The sequence below is a fragment of the Eumetopias jubatus genome, unplaced genomic scaffold, assembly GCF_037043125.1.
Source record: "Eumetopias jubatus isolate StellerSeaLion01/CBP00866 unplaced genomic scaffold, mEumJub1_p1.0 scaffold_13, whole genome shotgun sequence".
NCBI lineage: Eukaryota > Metazoa > Chordata > Mammalia > Carnivora > Otariidae > Eumetopias > Eumetopias jubatus.
The window spans coordinates 98,992,193-99,019,108 of NW_028274819.1; the positions used below are offsets into that span (position 1 = coordinate 98,992,193).

The 26,916-nt window shown below is 41.7% G+C and overlaps 1 protein-coding gene across 4 annotated transcripts in view; it reads right to left on the reverse strand.

Moving 5' to 3' along the window:
• KMT2A (lysine methyltransferase 2A) overlaps positions 1-26,916 on the reverse strand; it is a 77,422-nt gene that overhangs the window by 20,694 nt on the left and 29,812 nt on the right. For 2 of the 4 annotated variants that reach the window (XM_028105745.2, XM_088017926.1), the window contains 23 exons: positions 23,318-25,971; positions 21,340-21,517; positions 20,193-20,427; positions 18,558-18,622; positions 17,764-18,141; positions 17,342-17,415; positions 16,035-16,166; positions 15,355-15,468; positions 11,231-11,377; positions 10,487-10,582; positions 10,155-10,275; positions 8,773-8,886; positions 8,165-8,349; positions 7,164-7,337; positions 5,926-6,036; positions 5,557-5,630; positions 4,733-4,926; positions 4,321-4,427; positions 3,146-3,283; positions 1,911-2,069; positions 1,540-1,657; positions 1,339-1,417; positions 119-279 (listed from right to left, as the gene is read on the reverse strand). In XM_028105745.2, the coding sequence (XP_027961546.1) occupies positions 119-279; positions 1,339-1,417; positions 1,540-1,657; positions 1,911-2,069; positions 3,146-3,283; positions 4,321-4,427; positions 4,733-4,926; positions 5,557-5,630; positions 5,926-6,036; positions 7,164-7,337; positions 8,165-8,349; positions 8,773-8,886; positions 10,155-10,275; positions 10,487-10,582; positions 11,231-11,377; positions 15,355-15,468; positions 16,035-16,166; positions 17,342-17,415; positions 17,764-18,141; positions 18,558-18,622; positions 20,193-20,427; positions 21,340-21,517; positions 23,318-25,971 (5,808 nt within the window). Of the gene's footprint in view, positions 1-118; positions 280-1,338; positions 1,418-1,539; positions 1,658-1,910; positions 2,070-3,145; positions 3,284-4,320; positions 4,428-4,732; positions 4,927-5,556; positions 5,631-5,925; positions 6,037-7,163; positions 7,338-8,164; positions 8,350-8,763; positions 8,887-10,154; positions 10,276-10,486; positions 10,583-11,230; positions 11,378-15,354; positions 15,469-16,034; positions 16,167-17,341; positions 17,416-17,763; positions 18,142-18,557; positions 18,623-20,192; positions 20,428-21,339; positions 21,518-23,317; positions 25,972-26,916 lie in introns of all 4 variants that reach the window. The other 2 variants (XM_028105743.2, XM_028105742.2) reach the window with 1 other exon arrangement.

The following is a 26,916-nucleotide window of genomic DNA, read 5'->3' on the forward strand; positions in this document are numbered from 1 at the left end:
AGCTATTAGGTAAAGATCAAAACAAACAAACGAGACCGCCCAGAGAGACAACTTTCCCCACCTTCAATCACAGTACTCCCCCAATCTAATTCGAGTCCCACCTTGATTAAAAACTCACCTGCAAAAGATGTGGGGCTGTGAGCGATGGTCCTATTTTCATCGTGCTCGACAGTGCTGTTGATATCCGGCTCTACAACTGGAGGACGGCATTCCACGATCTTGCACGTATACACACAGCGCTTGCGAGCATCCGTGGTGCTCCAGTAAACCCTGGAACACCTGGGGACAGAGCCACACAAATCCCCATGAGTGAGAGTACAGAAGTGGAGACGAACATTGGCCAAAACGTCTTCTCATCCTAGCTTCCCTGCTCTCCTTGATTTACAGAACTTAGCTTTACATCACGGATTCTTATTAGAGAGATCTCCCTGGCTAGGGTGTTCCAGGCTTTTTGAAGTTCTTGGTTTTTCCTAGCCTCTCAGAAAATAGCATCAAATCTTTTTTTACTGTAGTGTAAGCAGGAGACAAAAATAGTAAAATATCCTAAAATGCAGAGAAAGGAAAATACTAACATCTACTACAAGAAATAGTTATTGGCCTTCAGGAAGGGACTCCTGTCCCCCACAAGGTGTACACAGTGAGGAAAGAGCAAACCTGAAGTGTCCCCTGTGGGAGAAAAGCCCCATAAGACAAGGGAAGTGTAACTGCTTCAAATTTGCTGGATGCTGATGGGGCCTGGTTTTTACAAAGAGCTGCCAGCTAAACGTACAGACTGTGTTGCCAGAATTGGAATGCAGAATAAATTGGGAGTGCAGACAGCACAATGAGACTCCAAAATGGGAGAGACCGGAAGGGAGCTTTAAATTTATACTGTCAGCATGCTAGAAGTTTAAGCCATTTGCTTCACATAGGAAAGAGTTCACTGGACAATATGATTATTATTGTGGGGGTTTATATTTTTAGATTGAGGACAGGGGCATGAGGTGTTTGATCCACTACGATAATCTGGACTTTTGAATGCAGATAGGTGGAACTCAGGGGAATCTTAAGAGACTGACCTTGCGTTTTTTTGTTTGTTTGTTTTGTTTTTTTTTAATTTAGGTTTTATTTGGAAATGATTCTGAAAGTATGCCAATAATATTTTCCTTCTACAACTGGATTTAGGGGACATAAAAGGATACTTTAGTCCCAGTCTACAAAAAGTAGCAACAAAAGTAGTTAATTTTCGGTAGAGATTAAAAGTAGCTAACAAGTATGGCTCTCCATTCAAAGACCTGCTCATTGTTCAGGGTGCCCAAGCTGTGGGGGCTGGTGTCTTGGCTCTACGGTGCTACTTACTGATATCCAATAGGAAAAAGCTTATCTTCACAGTCAGAGAGATCATTCAGAATTCCTAAGCAGTCAATTGTCATGGAGCCTGACCAAGGAAAGAAGAACTGATTAGAGAAGGTAGGGAGAAGGCTCACTTTACACCCAAAGACCAGGAAGTCCCCCAGCGATACATCGAGCCTTCCCCCACAATAGAAGCCCATGTCATACCAATCATCATGTGGATATTTTCTGGTTCCAAGCCATTGAGAAACTTTCTTCTCAAGCTGATTCCTTCAAAGTCCACAAACACTCTTCTAAAAACTTCAAATCCATTCTCAGGAACCACCTGAAACGAAAACCCGGCTGTTAACAACAGGCTGTCCCTTCACACATTGTACGCATGATACTGACTCTCTTGGAGGTCAAGTACAGAGCATATCTCACAATCACCCTGCTGTTTCACAGGAGGACTGCTGTATTTCTAAGAAGGTGATTCTAGGAACACACAGTAGGAAGGTAAAACAAAGCTTACCATCTTGCTGTTTCAGCCTATTTTCCCTGTAGTCCTATAGAATTCGAAAAGCAATGGAAGCTCTCACCTCGCCTTTGATCAGATCCCGATGGCGCTGGCAATACACTTTCTTATCATCCAGAAAGACACAGTTCTTGGCGCGAGAACACATGAAGTGATAGTTGCTGGTGCAGGATGTAAGGCAGCAGCCCACAGTGGCTCCTGGCTTTTGGCAGAACTCACATCTCTAATCATCCAGAGAGAACAGAGGCCTAAGTCAGACTTTCAGATGTTTTAAGCCATTTTTCTTCTCTACAGAATTACCCCATTCTGGGTTTCCTACAAGTCATTTTTTTTTTTTTTTATTGGTAATCAGCTGAGTTACAGAGAACTGATATGAACCCTAAAGCCTCCTCCACAGATCCTCTCTCTCCCACTGTCCCTGGGGCCCTGTAACTATTAAACGTAAATATTACACTTTGATTTAGAACTTAAACCAAAACACAGTTTTGTTCCTAGGATGCACGACTGATTTAGAGAAGAAAGAACTTCGAAAAGAGCAAAAAAAAAAAAAAAAGAAAAGAACTTTGAAGACTGATACTAAAAACATCATCTTACTAGAAAGCTACCATGTCCAAAAGAACTCAGTTCTAGAAATATTATACCCATCAGAAACACAAGGGTCTCTAGTTACTAGACTTAACAGATTAAATTTATCGCATGATTCAAAAATTTCCTTCAACTAGCCCATATGTCACCACTTTATTCTGTCAAGGTCACAGTCTGGGCTCCTCTTTCCACAGAAGACTTTTTGTTTGTGCTCTCCACACAAATCACATGGGCTTTTTGTTTGTTTCTCTCTCTCTCTCTTTCTGATAGTCCTTCATCTTCTCCCTTCCTTCAAAATATAGCTTTTAAAATTTTACTCCTCCTTGGCCTTTTCTGACTACTCTCAGCTTCTACTGATCATTTCCCACATCCCCTCTTCGTGTGTGTATTTATGTGGGTTTTTCCTATGGAATCATAGAGTGGTGATTCAACTGGGACCTCTGAGATCATTTTGTCTAAATCACTTAATTAATTAACATCTTTCTTGCACATTCAAATTATCTCCCAAACTAGATAATACTTTGTCCTCTATTTCTTTTGCACCATCCCCCAGGGGTCAGAGTAGCAATCTGCCTACAGCACACACCAGTATTTGTTGCTGGCTAACCATCCTGAAGGCACTGTGAAAACCTCAATGAAGTAGCACGAAGCCACGGAGAGAACATCTGGAAACGGAGGGGAAATCTTTTCCGTAACATTTACACAGGGTCTTACCAGCTGCTTGCCCCTGATCACAGCCATGTGCACATTCTTTAGTGATCCATCATCGTCTTCAAACACTTCTGCTGACCACAAAGCGCAATTTACATGTGTCCACTCATTTTGGCCAATGTAAAGCAAACGGCCAGCATCCTAAGAAATCAAGAGATTTCTTTTTTCTTTAAAGAATATAATGTCAAAGAAGGTTTTCCTTGGTATTAGCTTTACCTCAGTCAAGATAACATCAATAATAATTCTTTAACTTGGGGATGCACACAAAAATCAAAACTCATTTCTCAATGTTGCTCTGTTTCCCCTTCTCACCTTTCTAGAATCCACAGACGGGAAATATTTTATAAACACAGGGAATCAAAACATTAGCAGTATGTGTTAAGTTTATAAAAGTGTGCACGGACTTCTTTACAACCATATTTCAAAGCCAGTTCTCTCAGCTTGCACTACAAAACCTTTTTTATTGTAAGCTTACTTTGTGCCCAGCACTAAATAGTTTATAGTTTCTAAAAATATAGTTTATAAAAAATAAAGTTTATAAAAATATAGTTTATAAGGCCCAGCTTTATAAACATTATTTCCTTTAATCCTCATAAACGTTCCTGAGGTTAAGTATTATTATTATCCTCATTTTAAAGATGAAACTTAGAGTCAGAGAGGTTAAGCTCCTCGCCAAGGTCAATAAGTAGGCAGTAGGGCACAGAGATGAATCCAGGCAGCCTGCCAGAACTGGGGGTCTTAACCATTCTGCCCTCCTCCATTACACACAAGCCTTTAATATGCAACTTATTTTATTGACTTTCATAAAATCTTACTGAGAAATCTCCTGTAGAAACTATCAGACGTCAACAGGTAATCATCTTTTTTTTTTTTTTAATTTTAAGTGGGCTCCATGCACAATGTGGAGCCCAGTGCGGGGCTTGAACTCACCACCCAGAGATCAAGACCTGAGCTGAGATCAAGAGTCAGATGCTTAACCAACTGAGCCACCCAGTTGCCCCAAGGCAAATCATCTTTTAAATCAATTAAATACGTTATAGGAAAAAAACCCCAAGTGACATAAGCTAGGTGACAAACATTCATTAAATAAATGGCACCCAGTCATTGAATTTAGACACCAAGGACCAACAGTTCACATGAGCATCTGCTAAGTAGGACCCATTCGCCAAGGTACTTACATTAGCACTGTCATCACCATAGGTCAAACACAATGCACATTGTCTATTATCTTCTATGCCTGGGGGTGGGTTCAGTTCTGGACTATCTTCTCGACTCCTATCAGTACCTTGGAACCCAAAAGATATCGTTAAAAGTGGCAATACTAGGTCTGATTTCCAGAAAGAAAAAAACCAATTCGGTTTAAATAGCCTGTGGCTTATAAAATAAACACTTTCAAAAAGTGTTCAAAGTTATGCTATCTCACCATCTGTTAGAGTATTTATATCGATTTCTTGCTACCAGGCCAAGCTAAGCAAAAATTAGGATGACCTGAGAATTTCTTTCCAATATGCAAGTATATTAAATTTAGGTTCACAAAGTTAATCATTTGCATCTAGAGAGAAATGGATAATGACTCATTTGGTGCCTTACTCAAAATTGGTGGTGTGGGAGGATGGAGAGGAGTTGGAGAGTCCGGTTCTCCAGGCCCTTTAGGTTTGGGAGCTGGAATGATTTTCTTCATTAGAGGAGGCTGCTCAGTGTGGCTGTTTTCCTCTCGCTCCTGCCACTGAGCATAATTATGGTCAAGTGAAGGTGGAAGCACTGCGTTTGGTAACATCCCACTGCTGAAAATAATTGATTCAACAAGCATTTATTGAACTCCTACGATATACCTGGAACTATACAAAATAATCAAATTCTTGATATCATCAGGTCACAGCCCCATGCATGAGCCATTCACAGAATATAAGGACAAGCCACAGAATTTGAAAACTGTCTAAATACACAGGACTTTTTTATTTAAAAATATATATATTCTCGATATATGACTCTTGGTTAAACTTCCGGAAGCAAGTGATAACTTTCCCAAAGAATCAGAAGGATTTACTGGAATAAAAATTTAAGGTTAAATATGGAGAGTATTCAAGAGCAATAGAGAGCACAATTTGAACCGAATAACACAGAACCCAATTTTTGCAAGTCCAAATACTGAGCTACATATACAAGCACGTGTACTGTACCTATGCCACAAGTTAAGCCAAGTTGCAGAAAACATAATATATAAAGAAAAAAAGGGGGGCAATAGGCTATAATAAACATTAAGTATTATCTCTAAATCAGCACTGAAAGGGCATTTCAAGTGATTAATTTTTAATCTTAAAACCTAGTCTAAAGAACTCTTAATCTAGAAATATAAGAACTCTCAGATTTCTAGCTGATGGGGTGGAAAAAAAAGTAATACTGAATTTACTTACTTGCTCGATACTTTATTTGGCTCCCAAAACCTAGACTTTTTGACACTGAACCATGGAAAAACACGTTCCATTTGCTAACAGAAAAACAAACAAACAAAATGTAAGCATGTGAACATTCATTTGGAAACCACATAAAAACCAACAACTTCACACTAGTTTCTCTGTCGATATGAGGATGATTTCAGGCCAAGAGAAAGTGGATGCACTTTGGTGACCCCACCAACTTCCTCCCAAAGAATCAGAGGAATGAGTTAAACCAAAAGATGTTTTATACATATAGCAAAACAAAATGGAGAACAAATCCGTTCTGTTCATGGAGCCATTACCCATAGATAAGCATTAAAAACATCAACTATTAATATCATTCACCCGAATAAAGAAGGACTTGACCATGCTGTTGGCTTTTTTAATCTCCGGCTGCCCTCCATCTGAATTAATGGCTGCTTGAATGATCTTCACGATATCATCACTGAACTCCAACTGTATACAAAAACAAAGTATTAATTATTCATAAAACAGTGTGCTCTCAAAACCACTTCCTCTTTCCTCCTAAATCACCCAGCCCAGAGGTCCAACAGAAAATGGACACCCTATTTTAATGCAGTGTAATTTCTCTTTAGTGGAGGCCTCTGGAATTCAGTTCACAATTAACTTGTGGCAGTCAAGAGAAGCCAGGCTAATAAGGCAAGAATGCAAATAAATTGGCTGTATCACGGTAAGTTACCCAAATAGGGCCATAATTTTTTATTTAGGTTAAAATAAACAACTGAATAGCAAATATGGACCATAACAAATGATCATTCCCATACATTCTTAAAACCATAACTTTAAAAGACATCTATCTATAAATGAGTATCCTATATAGAAAGACACATCATTTAGACGTGATTTCAAAAGAGGCAAACCAAGGAACTTCACATTAGCATTTTTCCATAAACTATTTTTTTTAAGAGTTTTATTTATTTATTTGAGATAGCAGGACCAGGGGAGCAGAGGGAGAGGGAGAAGCAGGCTCCCACGTGCGGCTCGATCCCAGGACCCTGCCACCATGACCTGAGCTGAAGGCAGACGCTTAATTGACTGAGCCACCCAGGAACCCCTCCATAAACTGTTTTTTTTTTTTAAGGGGGAAATGTACAACTGCGAAGCTTTTTCTTTCTTTCTTTCTTTTTTTTAGGATTATATTTATTTATTTGACAGAGAGAGACACAGTGAGAGAGGGAACACAAGCAGGGGGGCATGAGAGAGGGAGAAGCAGGCCCCCCGCCGGGCAGGGAGCCCGATGCAGGGCTCAATCCCAGGCCCCTGGGATCATGACCTGAGCCGAAGGCAAATTCTTAACGACTGAACCACCCAGGCGCCCCATAAGCAGTTTTAATAAAAAATAATTTTCAGAGAACTCAGATGACAGCCAAATAAAAAAATCATTTTGAGACACTACCTTCCCATCTTCTGAAACACAGAGCTAAAAGAACTCACATATTCTTAGGTATTTAAATCCACAAGACATTTCTAAATATAACACAAGCCATCTCTTGGTGCTTATTCCCAGCCTTGTCTCTTAAAGACCCAGAGGCGCTAAACTGGCGTTTGAGGTAGAGACATACCACAGATGTATAGTTCCCTTGGTCCATTTTCCTCTTGACTCCTTCCAGATCTAAGGGCTGTTGATCTTCCTGTTTGCTGACCTCAGTAAGCACAGGTGGGTCAGGTCCTTCTGGGGAGCTGCGGGAAGGTATACTCTCCTCTGTCTCAGGATTTAAGTCTGGAGGTTTGGCAGCCTGTTTCCAGGAAAGATAGGTTTCTTTTATCTAATACTGAAAATGCGGCATCTGTGCAAATTCTATTAAAATTAATAAAGATGGTACTGAATGATTCATATTATAAAACCTAAAGAACATGAAAATAATCAGAGATCTCTTAAATAATAGAAAAAAAGTTAGAATGAGCCGGTTCTCTAATAGTTTGACCAGGTGAACTTAAGAGCTTTGCCTGGTAACTTCCAAACGGAGCATGAACACATAGAAACTGGCCAGTTCCTTTGAGGGAGACAGAGATAGCAAATCTTCCTATTAAAAAAAATGGAGCTCTATGAGGAGAAAAAGCAGCAGCCTAGCTCTGAGTTCGAGTTATCTGGGCGATTCTTCCAACATTTTACATTGTGTTTCCAATGACCACTCCTTAGATGTACAGTTCACAACTTCAATGGACAAAAAGTAGTGGTTTACAAATTGTGCCCTGAGGAGCCCTAGGGACTTCCTAGAGTGACGGCCACATGACTGTCAGATTAGGCCACCACTCTCCCTCTCACCCAGATCACTCCAACTGCCTCCTGACCACCATTCCTGCCTTAAAAAGCAACTCTGATCGGGTCACTCTTGGGTAAAGCCTTTCACCGCTGCCCCCCAGAGCCCTCAGAGTATAAAGTCCAAATTTCTTATTATAACAGCAAAGAAAGCCCTCAAAGAAGGTCCTACACTTGGTCCTAAAGATTTCCTTAATGGTTGAAAGCCAAAGCAAATAATTCTACAAAACTAAATGAAGAATGGAGCGAACGAACGTTCCCTCGCTGGGTAAAACCCGCCTAAAACAAACTCTCAGGGCCCACCTGTCGGTAGCGAAGCAAATGGCTGGTGGTCCGAGAGTTGAGCAAAGCTGTCAGAACTTGCTTCAGAGAGATCTGTAGCTCTTTTTCCAGGGCCAGTCGCCACTCTGCAGGATGCCGCTCAGTGCAGTTCACACAGGTGTAGGCCACACTTTCTGGCAGGTTAGACAGAATCTCATACATCTCATCTAGAAAAACAAAAACCCACAATGCTGAGGTGCTCTGAAGAGTGGCAGAGAGGGAGGACACTACTCCCCTGAACTTAATGCAAAGCTGGGGACAGGAGCAGGACCCTAATGTCCCCCAGGAACCCAGGACGTACTGATCTCTGAAGGGACACTATTAACGCTAGCTACCGAGGATTTAGTTACTGGAGAGAAAATCAAGAAGTTAAGGTACCCACAGAAAACAGCAAATAAATATTTCAAAGGGCTATGTTCACGATAAATGAGCACAACTTGACACGAAGCTTATTCTAGAGACCAGAAATTAAAATTCCAGGACTTCAAGCAACAACAGGGCCATAATTTTACGCTTACAGATTACTTTGGGGGCTCTAACTGTATCAGGCAAGAAGGAAACTGTAATAAAAAGACTCCAACCTTCTGTACCTGAAAGATTCTCACATTTGGAATGGACCCAGCGATCACACTTCCCACACTGCATCATCTTACTCTCGTAGTCATCGTCATCATAACACTTATCACAGAGAGGACAGAAGTTCCCTGAAAGCAAAGCACACTTTTCAGCAGTGCTCTGGCTCACACACCAGTGCCTCTCAGGCCCTGACTTCCACGTGCCAGCTCTCTTCTGGAACTGCTCACGGATGCCAGCAGGGACCTACTATGCAATGCTCACGCATCTGTAAAGTGTCCAGATTTTTCTGAGCTCTTAGACCATGCCACTGATTTTATTTAGACTCATTTTTTTAAAAGATTTTATTTATTTATTCATGAAAGACAGAGAGAGAGAGAGAGAGAGAGAGTGAGAGGCAGAGGGAGAAACAGGCTCCCAAGGAGCAGGGAGCCTGACGCGGGACTCGATCCCAGGACCCTGGGATCATGACCTGAGCCGAAGGCAGACGCTTAACCATCTGAGCCACCCAGGCGCCCTAGACTCATTTTTAAAGGTCATAAGGTAGAGTTTTAAAAGAACACAGCAGAAAAGAAGGAGAGAACGTTCTCTTACACGTTCCAAAGAAAGAGCAGTTAATTTACACTTTCTCCTTATTCTTAGTGCTTTAAGTTAGAGCTCAGAGCTGCACTTCCTAAAATTCAACACAAAGGACAGCCTTCATCAATTTGCTTTATCCATGCACCCCCTCTATTCTTTTTTTTTTTTTTAAGATTTTATTTATTTATTTGACAGAGAGAATTGAGAGAGCACAAGCAGGGGGAGCAGCAGAGGGAGGGAGAAGCAGGCTCTCCGCTGAGCGAGGAGCCCAACGTGGGGCTCAATTCCAGGACCCTGAGATCATGACCTCAGCCTAAGGCAGACGCTTACCCAACCGAATGAGTCACCCAAGCGCTCCCCCTCTATTCTTCTTTACTTAATAGATTTAACATTGATTTGATTAAATAACTTCAATAGTAAACTTTGTATCATTATTATCCTAAGTCAGTAAAATGAGTTAAATGTATTAGGTATAATTTTTTCTATTGTAACTATTAAAATGTTTGACTCAGTACCACCTAAAATCATTTCTGAAACAATCAAACATCTATGTACCTCACTTTGGGAAATACTGGCTTAGAGCATTTCTTTGTGGTTAGTTATTAAAAAAAATCCCCTTAATTCTTCCCATATAAGCTAACAAAACATTTCTAGTTGCTGTAATACTCTGTGTAAAGGAAAGGGTAAGACCAGGAACTTAGTAAATCCTTGACAAGATGTATAAAACGTTTTACTTCATTCCACTGGAGTGTCCAGTTCATGCTGTATAAACACCAAATATAATTTCTAGAAGTTGACAAAACTGGCTTTTCTGAACTACCTTTAGCAAAGAGTTTGGCACAGTCGTGGCACAGTGAAAAATCGTGAGACCACTGTGCGTCCCACCCTTTGCCTGGAGTTGTGGATCCACAGCTCTTGCAGCGAACACACTTGGTGCAGATCTGGAAGAGAAAAGAAATTCAACAGGAATTTCATATTTCTAATATCTCGTCTCATTTAAAGAGACCTCAGATGCAATCCGTTTCTCAAGTTGACCTCTTTCCTGGGATGGCTCTTCCTAATAATGAGACCAAGGGGATCCCTGTTACAGGGTGGGCAAGCCCAAGAGCTCCATGACAGTTCTCTCTGCAACCGTGTCATATGGGTACTCACCCAAACTTTCTTTTTCTTGGTGGGCTTGGTGGGGTAGTTTGGTCCCAGGCACTCGGGGTGATAGCTGTTTCGGCACTTATTACACTCCAGCAGCTGCTGTAGGAAACACAAAGGCAGGGGATGAAGAGGTACACGCTTCCAGTTATGAAATAACTAAGTCATGGAGATGAAAAGTACAGCCAAGGGAATACAGTCCGTGAGACGGCGGATGGGGACTGTGCTTCTCATGCTGAGCACTGAGTCATGTGCAGAAGTGCTGAGTCACTGAGTCATACACCTGAAACTCACATCATATTGTATGTCAGCTATACACTAATTAAAAAAAAAAAGAAAATATAAAGGCAAGAAGTGGGTATCACATCAAAAAAAAAAAAAGATGGGCATCCCATCGACTCACTTGAAGCACCCATTTCATATTTACCTTCAAGTAAGTATAGCACATCATTAGAACAGTTTAAATTGTCTCATAAATTATTTTACTCTCAAAGAAAGCACTGGGGTTTATGTCCTGCCAGAGGCACTCAGTGATGAGTATTCTTATCAGGTAGACTGGAGTTACTGGGGGGATTTTATCTAATGCCATGTTTTCTCCTATATTCCCCAAATTAAAACACAAAAATAGGCAATGAATTATACCAAATTAAATAGTCGCGATAGACTAAGTCAGCAGAGGAAAAATACAGGTACAAAACCCTAAACCAAAAGGCAGAAATGGAAATAGAGTTCTGTTACTTAGTTTTATACCTTGGTGGCCTGATGCTGCCTTCCACAAACATGACAGAACTTGCAGCGGCGACAACACCAGTTCTCCAGCTGGTCCTCCAGGGGGCGCTCATTCTCCTCTAAACAAAACTTGTGGAAGGGCTCACAACAGACTTGGCAATACACAAACTAGGGTAAGAGGGGAACACAGAAGTTGTCAAACAACATGTAGAGATCAACCAAATGCTATTTACAGACCTCAGGCTTTAGGAGTCCAATGGTGTGTGCATATATATACATATATATATTTTAAGTTAATACATAATCATTTACAATGAATATGTAAAAAAAAAAAAAAAAAAAGCACAAGATTAGGCACTGAGGGGACGCAGGGGCCTAAAGTAATAATGGTAGAATTTAAAAAGTAACAAGATAAATATAATCCCAGATTTACCAGAATGCGTTAAGTGCCTAAGGCGAGGTACAAGCAAGAGCTATGGGAAGGGGGAAAGAGGGACGATTTTAAAGGCTTCCTACAAAATACTGAAGACAGTTGTAAGCTCTGGTTTGTCCTTTCCATCTCTAGTTGTAGAAATGTTATTTTCATGCAAGGAGTTTTTAAAAATTTGAATAAGGATGACCCAGACTTTTCTTTTGCCATAGCAGAATTATTGGGACAACTGATACTAAATAAGGTTTACAGATTAGATAACAATAATATACCACTGTTAATTTCCAGACTTTGACAACTATACCGTGATTGTATGAGAATGTCCTTCGTTTTAGGAAATACACACTAAAATATTTAGACATAAAAGGACACGTCTGCAACTTCCAAATTTTTAGGAAAATGCTATATATAAAATCTATGTACATATTTTCTCACTTTGTAAAAGACAGACACACAAAGAGAAAAGGATAAAGCAAAAATATGAACATTTGAGAAATCTGGGTGAAGGGTACATGGGAATTCTTTGTACTACTCTCATAACTTTTCTGCAAATCTGAAATAATGTCAACATAAAAGGTTTTTAAAAATTCGAGGGGCGCCTGGGTGGCTCAGTCGGTTAAGCATCTGCCTTCGGCTCAGGTCATGATCTCAGGGTCCTGGGATCGAGCCCCGCCTCTCGCGCTCCCTGCTCGGTGGGAGGCCTGCTTCTCCCTCTGCCTGCCGCTCCCCCTGCTTGTGCTCTCTCTGTCAAATAAATAAATAAAATCTTAAAAAAAAAAAAACACAAAAAAAAAGCTCTCTAATGTCTGGGGGTCCATAGGTGGCGCAGTTGGTTAAGCATCTGACTCTTGGTTTTGGCTCAGGTTGTGCTCTCACAACCGCACATCAGGCTCTGCATTCCATGTGGAGTCAGCTTGAGATTCTCTCTCTCCCTCTCCCTCTGCCCCTCCCCACAGGGTGCTCTCTGTCTCTAAAATAAATAAATAAATCTTAAAAAAAAAAAACACCTCGAATGTCAGAATTCATCAAACACTAGTTATGCTTTAGTAGGAGTATAATGCAGGCAGTGAGCTCTTCATTCTCTAGTTCAGTTTTTAGGAATCCTGTGGGATTGCTGTGCACAACTACACAATTTAAATTAAAGCAATTATACTCTGAAAAAAAACCCATTTTATCACAGAAGTTGAAGGACTGGTGCTACAAGTTATTCCTGTGAGCAGCATATGTGTGGATGTAAAACATTAAGATTATGTGCAAAAGAGATACAGTAGACCCCTGACACTAAAAACTGAATATTCTTTGTCTCAGTAGTATCTAAAGCAGCCCCACCACTTAGAACAATATTATTGTTCATAATAGGCACTAAAATATTTGCTTAATGAATGAATACCAGACAATAATTTGTAATTTTGCTACTGTATAATTTAACATAGCAAGTGGGCAGGACTGAATCTCTTAGCTAGTGAGTGAGTCTCCCTGATTGCTCAATATGTACATTATAATCTGGCCTTGGAATTTCTTCATGACCTTAAAATACACGTGATAAAATAATAAGCTAAGGAGGTATTCTGGAATTGAGAATTGTATGAATGACAAACTACTGCTTCCTATAAAATTGTGCTTTGCATTGTAAAGGTGGCAAATACTCACTGCCAAAGACTCAAAAGGAAAAAGAAAAATAAAATAAAGAGAAAAGAAGGCACCCATAATCCAATCACATTTTTAAGATTTTGGTGTAAATCCTTCCACAATTCTTTCTGCATATATATATATATTTTTTTTTTTTTAAGATTTTTTATTTATTTATTTGACAGAGAGAGACACAGCCAGAGAGGGAACACAAGCAGGGGGAGTGGGAGAGGGAGAAGCAGGCTTCCCGCGGAGCAGGGAGCCCGATGTGGGACTCGATCCCAGGACCCTGGGACCATGACCTGAGCTGAAGGCAGACGCTTAACGACTGAGCCACCCAGGCGCCCCTGCATATATATTTTTAAAACAATGTCCAAACCAAAATGGGATCATGCTTTACATACTACTTTGTAACCTGCTCTTTTATCAACTCAGTGATGTGTCATGGACACCTTCCCATGTCAATATCAATCTATATTACTATCTAGGACTTCCTATTTGCCCTTATATGCACGTCCTATGATTAAAGACTCCCGCCCCTTATTGACAAACTTTCGGTTCTTTCCTATTATTTGTTATCATAAGCAGCACTGAAATAAAGCCTTCTGTTTATTACAGAGAGAGAAGGGTTTATTACATACATACGGACTGCACACACACATGAGAGAGAGAAGGGTTTATTACATACATCCGTATTGCACACACACATATATACACACATACCTATGCATATGATTATTGCTGTTTCTCTAATTATATCCTTAGGATAAATACCTGGAGTGCCACTGCTGGGTTAGACGTATGTTCATTTTAAAGATAAATACATATATCTGAACAATCTCTTCAGAAAGAAAGATCGCAACTAAGTTAGATTCCACCAACAGGAAGTCCCTATTTCCACATGCTCTTTTTTCCCCAAAATTTTTTTAAAAAGATTTTTTAAAAAAAGATTTTATTTTTAAGATTTTATTAATTTATTTATTGAGAAGGGGGGGCAGGAGAGGGAGAGAGAGAGAATCTCCAGCAGACTCAGAGCTGATGGGAGCTCGATCTCACAACCCTGAGATCATGACCTGAGCCAAAATCAAGAGTCAGATGCTTAACCGACTGAGCCACCCCGGTGCCTCTAAAGATTTTATTTTTTTTAAGTAAACTCTATAGCCAACGTGGGGCTTGAACTCACAACCCCCGAAATCAAGAGTTGTGCGCTCCACCGACTTAGCCAGCCAGGCTCCCCTTCCCACATGATTTTTTTTTTTTTTAAGATTTTATTTATTTATTTGACAGAGAGACACAGCGAGAGAGGGAACACAAGCAGGGGGAGTGGGAGAGGAAGAAGCAGGCTTCCCGCTGAGCAGAGAGCCCGATGTGGTGCTCGATCCCAGGACCCTGGGATCATGACCTGAGCTGAAGGCAGACACTTAAAGACTGAGCCACCCAGGCACCCCCCACATGATCTTTTTAATCATGCTTTAATGTCCAATTTTTGGTCATGAGAAGGCTTTGCCCCTGCCCACCATGTTTTTATTTCTCATTTTGTGAATTACATATTCCTGTCCGTAGCATATTTTTTTTACTGGGTGTTGTTCCTTTTTCTTATTATTGCTAAGAGCTCCTTGTAGACAAGGGGATTTTGATAATCAATATAAGAGAGCCATCTCTTTTTCCAGAAGTGCGCTCTATCATTTTTGCCATGTTTGGACATTTAGCAGAACTATCAGAACTCTAATAAAAAGAATGAATTTTAAGAGATGAGACCATTAATCCTTTCACACTCAATAATTTTGCTCCTCTACTAAGAAGCAGATTCCTTCATGAAATCTCTAAAAAACTTGTAAAGCATTTCATTAGCTGGACAGTAGGGGTGCCCAGCTGGCTCAGTCTGTGGAGACTGCGACTCTTGCTGTCTGGGTTGTGAGTTCGAGCCCCATGTTGGGCGTAAATATTTCTTTAAAAAAATAAATCAAAAACAAAGAGGGGACAGTACCTGCTACATACCAACAAGAGAGAAGAAATGATTTCTTTCATCACAGCAAAATCATCTACCATTCAACTGTCTGGGGTACCAAGAAGCAGCTTCTCTTACCTCCACGTGCCCACTGCTGGCACAGAGAAAGCAAACCACTCTGGGTGTTATAGGAACAGAGGTCAAGATTCCTAAGCCTCCCATCTCCCACACATTTTCTGCTTCACAATCCTCCTGTAGAGAGAGAGACGGATCGTTTATGGAAGTGTTCCAGTGACATACAGCTTTGGATTGAGAGCAAGGCCAGCAAGCATAAAATCAGAGTGACACCAGAGTGGCAAGAAGACTTAGTTTCGGTGGGTTCAAGAACAACCTGCTACTTTAAAAAATTTTCATCTCAGACACAAACTGTTAAAATGCTCACCTACTGGTTTAATTCATGTTAACGAGAACGCAAAGATATCCCGGGAGTGACTTTTCTCCTTAGAGTTTTGCTGATTCAAGCAATCATCATGGTTGGAGAATTCCCACGTGAAAGAATTATTTCCTCAGACGCTGTTCTCATCCGAATGCACTTTCTCGCTCAGGCCGATGCCTGCGTTTGTTCGTCAGCTTGTAAATGGTGACCTCACGACACTGACCAGAGTTCTCTCACACCTGAACCCACCTGCCAATGGTAGTTCTTATTCCCTGACTGGGTGCTGAATTCCCCCTCTTTCATCAACACCTTGGACAACATCATTTTTCTGATCTGAAGTCCATGACGCTCGACATACTACACGGTCACAAAACGCTTTTACCTTAAAGTCCACTCTGATCCTGTGGACTCCATCTGCTGGGATTTTTTGCTTCGAACTATTGCCATTGGAGAGAGTGCTGAGGATGTTCAAAGTGCCTGTGTTCTCCTGCTTACTGACTGGAGGTGGCTTTTCCTACAGAGACAGAAGATGGATAAAGAACAAAACCACATCCCACTTGCCTTCACTTTTGCAACAGGTAACGATGCAAACAAAAAATCTTATTAATAGTTCTGGAGAACATGTTTCCAGCACAAGTATTCCACAGACACAGAGAGTTAATCTTCAGATTCTTTTTTCCATGGGGGCATTTTATGTATGTATCACAGCCGTAGGAGAATCCCAGGACTCTCCCTCCTGTGGGTTTTTGTCTTGCTTCTTTGTGGTCCATGATGTCAGCTGAGGTTGTTGGCACAATGAAACCAAAGTGACAGCATGGGAGCAGGTTATTCTGCCATTTTTCTGGATCTTTAAGTTGCACATCCAATCTGGGGCTGATCATTTTACTCTTGTTTAACTGGTCTAGGACAGTCACAACAGTATTCGCAGCTCTGGGACCATTAATGATTTCAACTCGCCAGTGTAACCATGCTTTATCACCACAGTCAGAAGCCAGACAATGACCTTGGAGCAAGGCTTAATAAGACCCTGGCATCTGCCTCTCTTTGGCATTGTTGATGCATCAGCCAGGACGCTCATGCACCACCATTATGGTGGCACAGAGAGACGGCAGAAAGCGCCAGAAGATTTTTTCTTTTAACAATTTACTTATTTGAGAGAGAGAGGGAGAGAGAGCACGCAAGTGCGACACGCGTGTGCAGGGAGAGGGGCAGAGGGAGAAGTAGAGGGAGACTCTGTGCTGCCCAATGTGGGGCTTGATCCCACGACCCTGAGATCACGACCGGAGCAGAAATCAAGAGTCGGATGCTCAACCAACTGAGACACCCAGGCGCCCCGAGCCAGAAGATTCTTAAAGACCTCTCTCTCTCCACGTAAAAACACAGTGGACACGGGGAAGGGTGATGGCTATAGACAAATATCGCTAAAGGATGTCGAGGGCAAAAACAATCATAGTAAGCAGCCTGCGGCATCAGCCTAAGCACGGAAGGCCACAAAGAAGGGGAAAGACAAAAAACAAAACGAGCTAAAGCCTAAACCTGGTTTGTTCATTTTAAGGAAGTCCACTGCCATCTACAGAGAAGCAGATATGCAGTTTCCTTCACTCAATCACGTAAATGTCAAGGATAAGACTATGTCTTATGAATGCAACACATCCCTGAGCAATGGCAGAGAAACAAATCTCTCCTCACCTTTTCTTTTGGTTTTTGTTTTACAGGAATACTTGGGCGAGGAGCCACTTTTTTCTGCTTGCTTTGCTCTGGACCTAAAGAATTCAAAATAAATTGCAGTCAGACACTGCTAAACTCAGAGTTCGTGCTAAACAGCAAGGACCACCTGAGGACTTACTGGCCTGTGAAGAAAGGGGCATCAGAAAACACAAAAACCGACTTAAACTCTAGGCTTTACACAGGAAATTAAGACAATACCTCCAGTTTAACTGGTTTTTTGCTTCTATTTCTTTATTATTATATAAATAGCTTAAAAGAGAGCTAATTTTCCTTAACTAAAGGCTTAAAAATATACATTTCGGGTTTTCAAATGCTGTTTAAGGCATCAGTGTTCTTTGCTGGTACTTCTGGTTCCGCAACTCCTTCTTGCCTTCCTCACTCACCTGATTCGGGTGGTGGAGGCTGTTTTTTCTTGGGCTCACTAGGAGTGGTCTTGGGAACTTCCTTTCTTGGTGGTGCTGTGCTCGGTGGCTGTGGAGGGGTGACTGGCACTGGCTGGGAGGCCTGCTTGCTGGACTTCCTGGAAGCTGGAGTGGTAACTTGTTTGGATTCAGGAACTGGGGCAGAGGCGTTCCCTTCTTCGCTCTTTTCCTCAATGGGCTTTCGAGGCGGAGGTTCACTATTGCTTTTCTTGGGGGCAGGGTCCTCTCTTGCTGACGGGGCAGGTTTCTGACCAGAGTCCACCACGCTCTTCCCAACACTGCTCTCCTTGCTCTCTTTCTTTTCGCTGGTTTTAGACTTTTTCTCTTTCTTTTTCACAGCTAGGGGGAAAAAAGACCAAGATGATTTATCTGTAAGTGAGAAAAACTTTCTTTAAGACAAAAGCAGAGGAATGTAACACTATCTTATTCACAGTGCCCTGCACTGAAGTCGACACTGGAAAGAGCAAGCTGGTCAGGTGAGACAGGTATACTTGTCTTGCTCTCGGAAACAGAATGGACTGGAATTGTCACAGGAATTTAAAAATTTTTTTGATTATGGAAAATTTCAAAGTAGAGGGAATAGTAAAATGAACCTTCACATAACTACCACCCAGCTTCAACAACCACCAACTCGCTGGGAAAAGCAGTTAAACAAACAAACAAATGAACAACTAGCGTTCTATGTACACTAGATGTACATGACTACGTGGTATTACAGCAGGAAACATTTGGGAAAAATCCTTTTACAACGCTACCTTTTGCTTGCTTCTGAAGGTAGGCTTTGGAAGGCATCCATTGTAGATTCTGACATTTTCTCATCCTAGGATAACAAGGGATACCATAAAGTAAACTACATTTAGAAGAAAAGCCATTGAAACAAATGTTAATTTGTCTGCAAGAATCAGTGAACCTTTACTAGGGTTCATTCTGAGAGCTGAAAAAAGTACTCAGATTCAATCTGAGCCTCTGAATGCTTCGATCAGCAATTTTACCTACCTTTAGGGTCTAAAAGGAATAAATATCAAATTATTTTTGAAATGGGACTCAGATTTCTTATAACCCAGTACTAACTAGCACCATACACAAAATGATCAGCTGGTGTCTTATAGTCAAATCGGTTCTGCTCCCTTATGAGATTAACATTCATATAGTAATCTGAATAAAAAATGGACTAAAATTAACCAACAAGTCCCTTGTCTGACACTACAATGCTATAGGTCTATCTCAGGGCTTTGATACATAGTTCACCCCTCAATTTAATGAAACTAAAACTTACTTTGAAGTCTAAAACTGAGCTAAATACATTTCAACCCCTAAATTACAGTGCAGGTTTATCTTGCAATCATGTACCTTTCTGCTGATCAGTGATTTGTCTCACTTCTTTCCACTAATGGGACTGAGACAAGATTCTTGCTTAAGGCCAGACTAAACGAAAGCACAGAACTACTTACTGTCTCCTAGAAACTATCTCCCCTGAACTAATTTCTCCCAGCCACACTTTCTATAAATCACTTTCATGTTACCATTCATTCAGCAAATACCTATTGCTAATATCTACTCCTGTGCCAGGCACTTTATGAGATGCTCAGTCACTAAAATTTGTTTGTGCAACTTTCTTGATCCATTTAAAACAAATTATGCCAAAGAGCAGAAAGTGAATCCACAAACTAACTTAAAAAAGGGAGAAAAGATCAAGTAATCAAAACTTTCAGATCAAAAACTCCACATGCATGAAAATATTCTGGAGTTAGAAAGCCAAGGGTCTCAGACTAAGATATCACCACTTTTTCCTCAATGCCATAAAGGTAATTTCAGTTGACCTGAAAAATTATAATACAAATAGATATTATAATATAAGTTAAATTAAATATAAATTATACCTCAATTATATGTGAATATTACATATACATGTGACTTATATATATCTTATATAATATATAAAATATGAATATATAAATTTGTCAGTTTTTACATGGAAGCCCTCCTTAGCTACACTGATATGGTAGCCACTAGGCACATGTGGCCATTTAAATTTAATTAACTGAAATGCAATGCAATTAAATATGTAGTTCCTCGGTCACACTAACCACACTTCCAGTGTTCTACAGCCACGTTCGGCTAGTGGCTACCACACGAACTGAGCAGACAGAGAATCTTTCCACCGCTGCAGGACTTTCTACTACACAGCACTGCCCTGAGTATTTCTTATTTAAGGACAGCCCAATCCTGGCCACATCACAAAATCCAACTCTGCAAAACTAACCTTGCACCTCAAGGAGACTCAACACAACCACATTCAGTTTTCTGATGCATCCCTGCAACAGACCAGGCATAAACACACAACCTCCACGGCTGAGAGATCAACACCTCAGAGTAAGACACCCACTCACTTGCAGCACTGCTTCTTTATATTTCGGCCACCAAACTTGGGTTTGTCTAAGCAATTAGTACAAACACCACAGTCCTCAGGCACCTGGCAGCCGGGACACTGCCCACACCGCCTGGATCGTCGCCCTTTCTTTACTGGAGGTTCCTGAGGCGCCTTGTTTCTGGTAACGGGTTTAATTGGTTTGATGGGTGGAGCAAGAGGTTCAGCATCTTCTGAGCCAGCAATTGATGACTTGTCTGTTAAAGAAACGTGTCGTTAGTTCTGAGGGAGTATCTAATTCCTTCTTGGGAGCAGAGGCGGAATTCCTCAAAATCCGTTTATATCATTATATACATTCAAGCCTCATTTTAATTGGGACTCCAAAAATGAAATACGTCATAATAAAAATATTCATATGCAGAAGTCAGAGCCTGTTTTAAATAATTCTTTAAATGTTTTAAAACGCCTATAACTTGCAGCTTGATGAAAGCAGAAATCCGAACACTGAGAGCAAAACACAGTCTAACCTAAAACCAGGAATGCGAATTGAATCCTTCTTAAGATTCTCTAAACCTCTACATTTTATATAAGCAGTCACCTAGCATTTAAGTCACCCAGCATCTAAAAGCAACCATGAGAATGTGCCCCACAGACGTCCAACAACAGGGAACGAAGCTAACTGACCAACGGCCCCAACTGCTGTGCTCTGAAATCCAGTGGTACACCGAGCCCACACTTACCATGGGGGTTGCTCCTAGGTAGTGACTGAGCATGGCAGGGATACTAAGGCGGGCCTGTTCCTGGGAGACACAAAACTCCCCTGACAGTCAGCTTTTGCTCAAGGACTCCCCCACAGCCTTGCCAAACTCTCTGGGAAGACAGTCTGGGAAGATTCTGCCCAACCCTCCCTCCCTCTCTCTTTCCTTGGGGTCAGACTTACAGAGCAGCCTGACCATTGTCCCAGCCTTCCCCAGCTCCCCCCGATTTTCTCTCTCGGGCATTTCCTCTAGGGTAATCCTTGCACACTGAATACACCCTTGCCATTTGCTTTTTGGAGGACCCAGACTAACACACAGTGCTATGAAGGGCCTACTAGGTATCCCCAGAACGACCAGCAAACAAATCAAAAAATGTCTGCTCAGACTTCGAGGTTGACACCCCTGACCTACCATCATTCCCCATGGAAGACAAAATCTTTTCTCGTTCTTCCCATGGTAAGGCACTCAGGGTGGGCATGTCATCAGGAAACACAGCTCGTTTTCGGCCAAGGGCAACAGCAGCTCTTCTGCAGACATGTTTAATGCGGGGTCCTCGCACAGAGGTCTCTGATGAATCACTTTCTTGACCCTGAATAAGAGGCAAGTCAAAACAAACAACAGCAAGCATACATGTTGAAAATGTGATTAAATGAAGCAAAGGTATAGCTGGTAGGTTATTACAATCTAGAATCAACACATACAACTCTAGCTATTCCCAGCTGATAAGCCATGACAATCTATAGAAATCGACTAGTTCTGTACCCTAAAATTGACAGCCAAAAGGGGGGGCAGGGTTTTTAATCAAAAAACAGAAATCAACTAAATTTCTATTCCCCATTATACTACTGCTTCAAAACTCCCCTCAAAACTCAAGCTGCCAGTCTACGTTATCCAAAGTTTCGCCTGGAGTTAACAGGGCTTATCTAATCACAGACTATTTCTTCTATTTCCTTGATCAACAGAGAAGTAGGGGAAACAACTTATAAATGTAAGCATGAAAGGCCACAGCTCTGCACAGAAGCGTCTTGCATTTTATTTTATTTTTCAAATTAAGTCTCTTTTTTAAAAATTTTTTTATTTTTAAAGATTGTATTTATTTATTTGACAGAGACACAGCGAGAGAGGGAACACAAGCAGGGGGAGTGGGAGAGGGAGAAGCAGGCTTCCTGTGGAGCAGGGAGCCTGATGCGGGGCTTAATCCCAGGATGCTGGGACCACGACCTGAACCGAAGGCAGACACCTAACGACTGAGCCACCCAGGCGCCCCACATCTTACATTTTAAAGAGCCACTGCTCCTATCACTAGGAGGCTAACCAAAATACGTCCAAAATGGTATCAGAAATAAATACCATCATCCTCCTGCTAGAACTCTCAACTGGCAAAACTACTAAAGGTAAATATGGCCCTAGGTTGAATAACATGAAAAACCTAAATGTGTGGTCATCTTAACCTAACTTGGTGTGTTGGCATAAATATGTATCACATGGCAATTTTAAAAAAAGAACCTAAAGATCCGTGGGTTTTCTCAGAAAAGGTCAGTGCCTAGCTACCTTTGTAAAAAGAAAAAAAAAAAAAGAACTGTTCTTTGTAAAATTTGTCATCTTAATGAACTGAATCCTACAGCTTTTCTGCCTGCAACTTAAGGCTAAATGCTTCTCATCTGTGTTCTGCAACTACCTATCATCTATTGCTCTAATCACTCACTGCTCAGAGGAAGAGAAGCCTCCCCCCCATTTTCTTTGGTAAATAATAGTAAAACAATGTGACTACAAAAATGCACCTTCAACATTAGGTCACAGATTCCACTACACCAAACCCATGAAGTACAAACTACCTTTCAGTCTTAAGTCACCACCTTCCTGTGCATCACAGTCCAGCGATCCGCCGTTCCTCTCAGATGTGTCTCATACTTTTTCATCTCTACCCACACTGTGCCCTCTGTTTAGAATATCCTCTCCTATGGCGCATGGGTGGCTCAGTCGGTTAGGCGTCCGACTCTTGATTTCAGCTCAGGTCATGATCTCAGGATGTGAGATCAAGCCCCGAGTTGGGTTCTGCGCTGGGCGTGGAGGCTGCTTCAGATTCTCTCTCTCCCCCTTCGCCCTCTCCCCCCACCACCTGCTTGCCCTGGCGTGAGGGCACGCGCGCTCTCTCTCAAAAAAAAAAAAAAAAAGAAGAAGAAGAAGAAGAGGAAGAATTTTCTCCCCTGTCATTTCCTACCTATCAAAATCCTACCAGTCCTTGAAGGGGCACTGCAAATGCCACCACTTCCCCTGCCCTTCTCCTGATTCCCAGAACTAGACATCACCGAAACATTTCGCCGAAAACTCACTGACAGAAGAGGCTCGATAAACTATTAAGTTTAACAGGCAAGATGGAAAAGAGTACCTGTGCTTTGGGCTGGTCGGTTTGTTTAAGACTTTTACTCTTCTCAATCTTGCAGAGCTGGGCTTTGGCCTTTTTTAGGAGGCTGGCAACCCTCTTGTCCGTCATAGGAAGCTTGTCTGCCTGAGCCAACATGGAGCCTATGGAGGAAGTGGAATGTTTAACAGTGCTAGATGAAGGAGTGGAAAGGCAGAGGGTTTTCTCCTTCTCCAGGGATGGGGCAGTTGGGCCGAGGTCCAAGTTGTTTTTTTCCAGATTTCCTCTCCCTTTCTTTATAAGTATTTTGGTTTTGACAGCTGTTGTATCCCCAAGAGTCACAGAAGCAATATCAGTCCCAGAATCAAGTGATGAAGACTTCTTCCGCCCTGTTGCTTTTTTGGCAGAAGATGAAGTGGCAACATCTTCACCGACAACCTTGTCTTTGGAAACCCTACCCACAGGATACAAAGCAGAACTACTCTGAATTTCTGATCCCTTTTTCCTTTTCTCTTTCCTTGACTCCCGCTTATTCTCTTTTTCTCTCTCCCGGTCTCTCTCTCTACTCTTGTCCTTCTCCACGCTCTTGTCAGCATCTCGATCTTTGGACAGCTCCTCAGGGGCCTTGTCTTTATTTCTCCCTCTTTCAGTCTGAGAGCCTGGGGTAAACCAAGGGAAGAGAGGAGTGGGGCTGCCAGATGAAAATGGCTCTGCTGGAGCGCTAGCCTGCTTCCTTGGTCTCTGGCTTTTCTCTGCAGATTCCCCAGACTGAGTCAGGGAATGAGAAGGAAAAGTAAAAGTTGGGTTTAAGGCACTAGTGGCAAGAGGACTAACAGATATGCTTAATGAGGAAGAGACAGAAGACGGCGGGGTGAGAGGTGACAGCTCAGCAGTACTAAGCCTTCCACTTCTTGTCCTCATGGAGTGAGAAGGAGATCTTGGTTCAGATCGAATAGGGCTAAAGACTTTTCTTTTCCTTTTTCTGTTGGATACTCCTGAAGAAGATGTTCCAGCAGAAGTTCGATTACTAGGCAAGGTGACAGACTCAAATATTCTAGAGTGAGCCTCACTTGGAGTAAATCTCGGAGCTCTCAGAAGAGGGCTCCTTTTGTGCATATCGAACCTTGTTCCAGAGTGGAGTGGTGAAAACAATCGGGCTGAAGCAGCAGTACCGGATGCAGAAAAACCGGACGCGAAGCCAACATCCTCAGGAGTTAGTGGAGGGGGTCGGAAATTATCAAATATGGGTTTGCGAATAAGACCTTCTTTGGCATACTTTGCTGAGGAAAAGTATTGTGGCTCTGACCTAGAATGCTTTAAGGAAGTCCACCTAAACGTCGGTTCTCGCAAAATAGACTTGCGCTTCCCTTGCATAGGAGCAGCAGAAGCAGGCAAAAATGGTGATGCTAAGGGGATCGTTGGAGGCATGAGCCAAGGTGTGTGGTCAGAGATGCCGGAGGCTGGCTGCAGCGGCGGGGGTGGAGTAAGCAGAGGTGGAGGCGGAGAGGAAGAGGGCTGCTGCTGGGGGGCACTTTGTAGAGTTGATAGCTTTTTAGTTGTTCTAGATCCAAAACTTCTCTCTGACACGGAATACCTTCTGCTTCTCCTATCATTACTATCGTTTTCTGGGGACTGGGAAATAGGCAGTGGAGTATGAACTTCGGGGGTCTCGCTCCGCTCTTCAGGAAGTACCTGAATCTCCTCAGAGGCCTGAGAATCTGTGGAGGTATCAACACTGGGGCTACTAGATCGGGAGGAGTCTGAAGACATCTGAGAGGAGTGCTGAGAAGCTGCACTTGATTTTTCAGAAGATCCACAGGACGTGGCACTGAATCTACTATTCGGTGTAGACTCTAGTCGGGCAATTTTAATCGGAGGGTCATAATCCTCATCCTCTATAAACCGCCGAGGGGTTTTAATGATCCGTGAGGAGATGGCACTGACAACGGGCATAATGAACTGTCGAATGTTTTTGACCTGTGTCTTCACCTTTCTTCCCTGCAGCTGAGCTGCTTCTTTCTCAATTTTCTTTTGAGCCCCCTTTTTTGCCCTCTGCAAGAGCTGCTTAGCAATTGTTGCATCTGTCCTTTTAGAAGAAGGAATAATCCTCACCGGCTTAATCCTTCGAGGGCTTTGTCTGACTACTGTCTTATCTTCTTTTGTGAGTGGAGGTGTTCCTTCCTTGTCCTTCCGGACCTTCTGGGGCTTTTCCAGTTCAGAGTTAATGAGGAGGCCTGAAGGGGTCTTTATCCTTTCTGTCGATGGAGGCCTTCCTCGCCGCCGGACAATCTGTACCCCCTTCCTTCCTATTTGAAGCTTCCCTGTCTTAAACTTAGACTTGAGAGGAGAGAGTTTACCTGCTCTTAATTTTTTAATCTTTGTGGCTTGTTGAAATGTAGCAGAAGGTGTCCGTTTAATCTTTTTCAAGCTATCTTCTTTGCTTCCCTTTGGTAGCTCTGAAATGTCCTTTCCGTGTGTTATTTTGATTTTTACTCCAGGGAAGGTGGGGGGTCTTCCTCTCTTCTTTTCTATGCTTTTAGAATCTTTCTTCTTGATCTTATCTCCAGATTTGGTCTCTGATTTATTTAGAGGGGAAAACACAGACGGATCTGAGAGGATAGCTGAATTTCGGTCAGAGCCACTTCTAGGTCTCCCGCGAGGCTTTCGAGGGCTAGTTTTAACTGTGTATAAAAATTAAACAATGAAGAGCATACATTTAGCTTTGTAGTTCAGGTCGGAACTAAGCTGAACATACTTTAGCACAAGCCATTTTGTACTGACCTCTACCTGGTCTAGTGAGTCACTTAAACATCTTAATTAGGCTTAGCTTCTTTTCACCAAAAACTTGCCTCAAAGAAACCAAGTAAATAACATTCCACCTATAACATCTAACTTTTGGGACAGAACAACTAAGATAATGATAACAGATTTTCAACCAAGCAATTAATATGCAAAACTGATTTTCCTACCATTTCAGGTGAGCGAGGGCTTTTTTTTTTAATTAAAAAAAAATAGGTTTACCAAAAAAATCTATGCTACCTTTTCCATATCCTAGCCACTAAGATTAATATTTGAGAACATGTTCATAGGAAGTCATCCCATCTTTTCGGTGGAATTTTGGCTTTCACAAATTTGAACAAGGAGCTCTTCGATCGATAACATACCAACTTTTGTCAGGAAAGCACCTGGGCAGCTCAGCTTCCTATAGTTTCAGTCTGTTTTGTCAAAGTAAACTAAGAAAGCTTTATTGAATAGAAAAATGTTCATCCGTGAGACATCAGAATAAGATCACTGAACTCAGTGGCATGTGAACTCCTCAGTGAAGTGACATGATGATGTGTCCATTAATCTACTCCCCTACTTACAGGTTCTTGAACTAGTTAGTCCCAGGTTACAAAAAAGATTTAACCCTAATTGACGTCAAGAGCAAATCAACAATTTATTAAATCAGACTTCTTCTAGTCTAAATAAAAGGAATTTGCCAATTTATAAATCAGCTCAATTTGCTACTTTTTCAAGAGACTTGAGAAAACAAGGCTGTTTTCTAAAATTCTTTGTATAAACCTGGATTTTCTAAATGGATTAAGAGTTTCCTGGTCTCTCACAACTTCTCTTCCCTCATGACT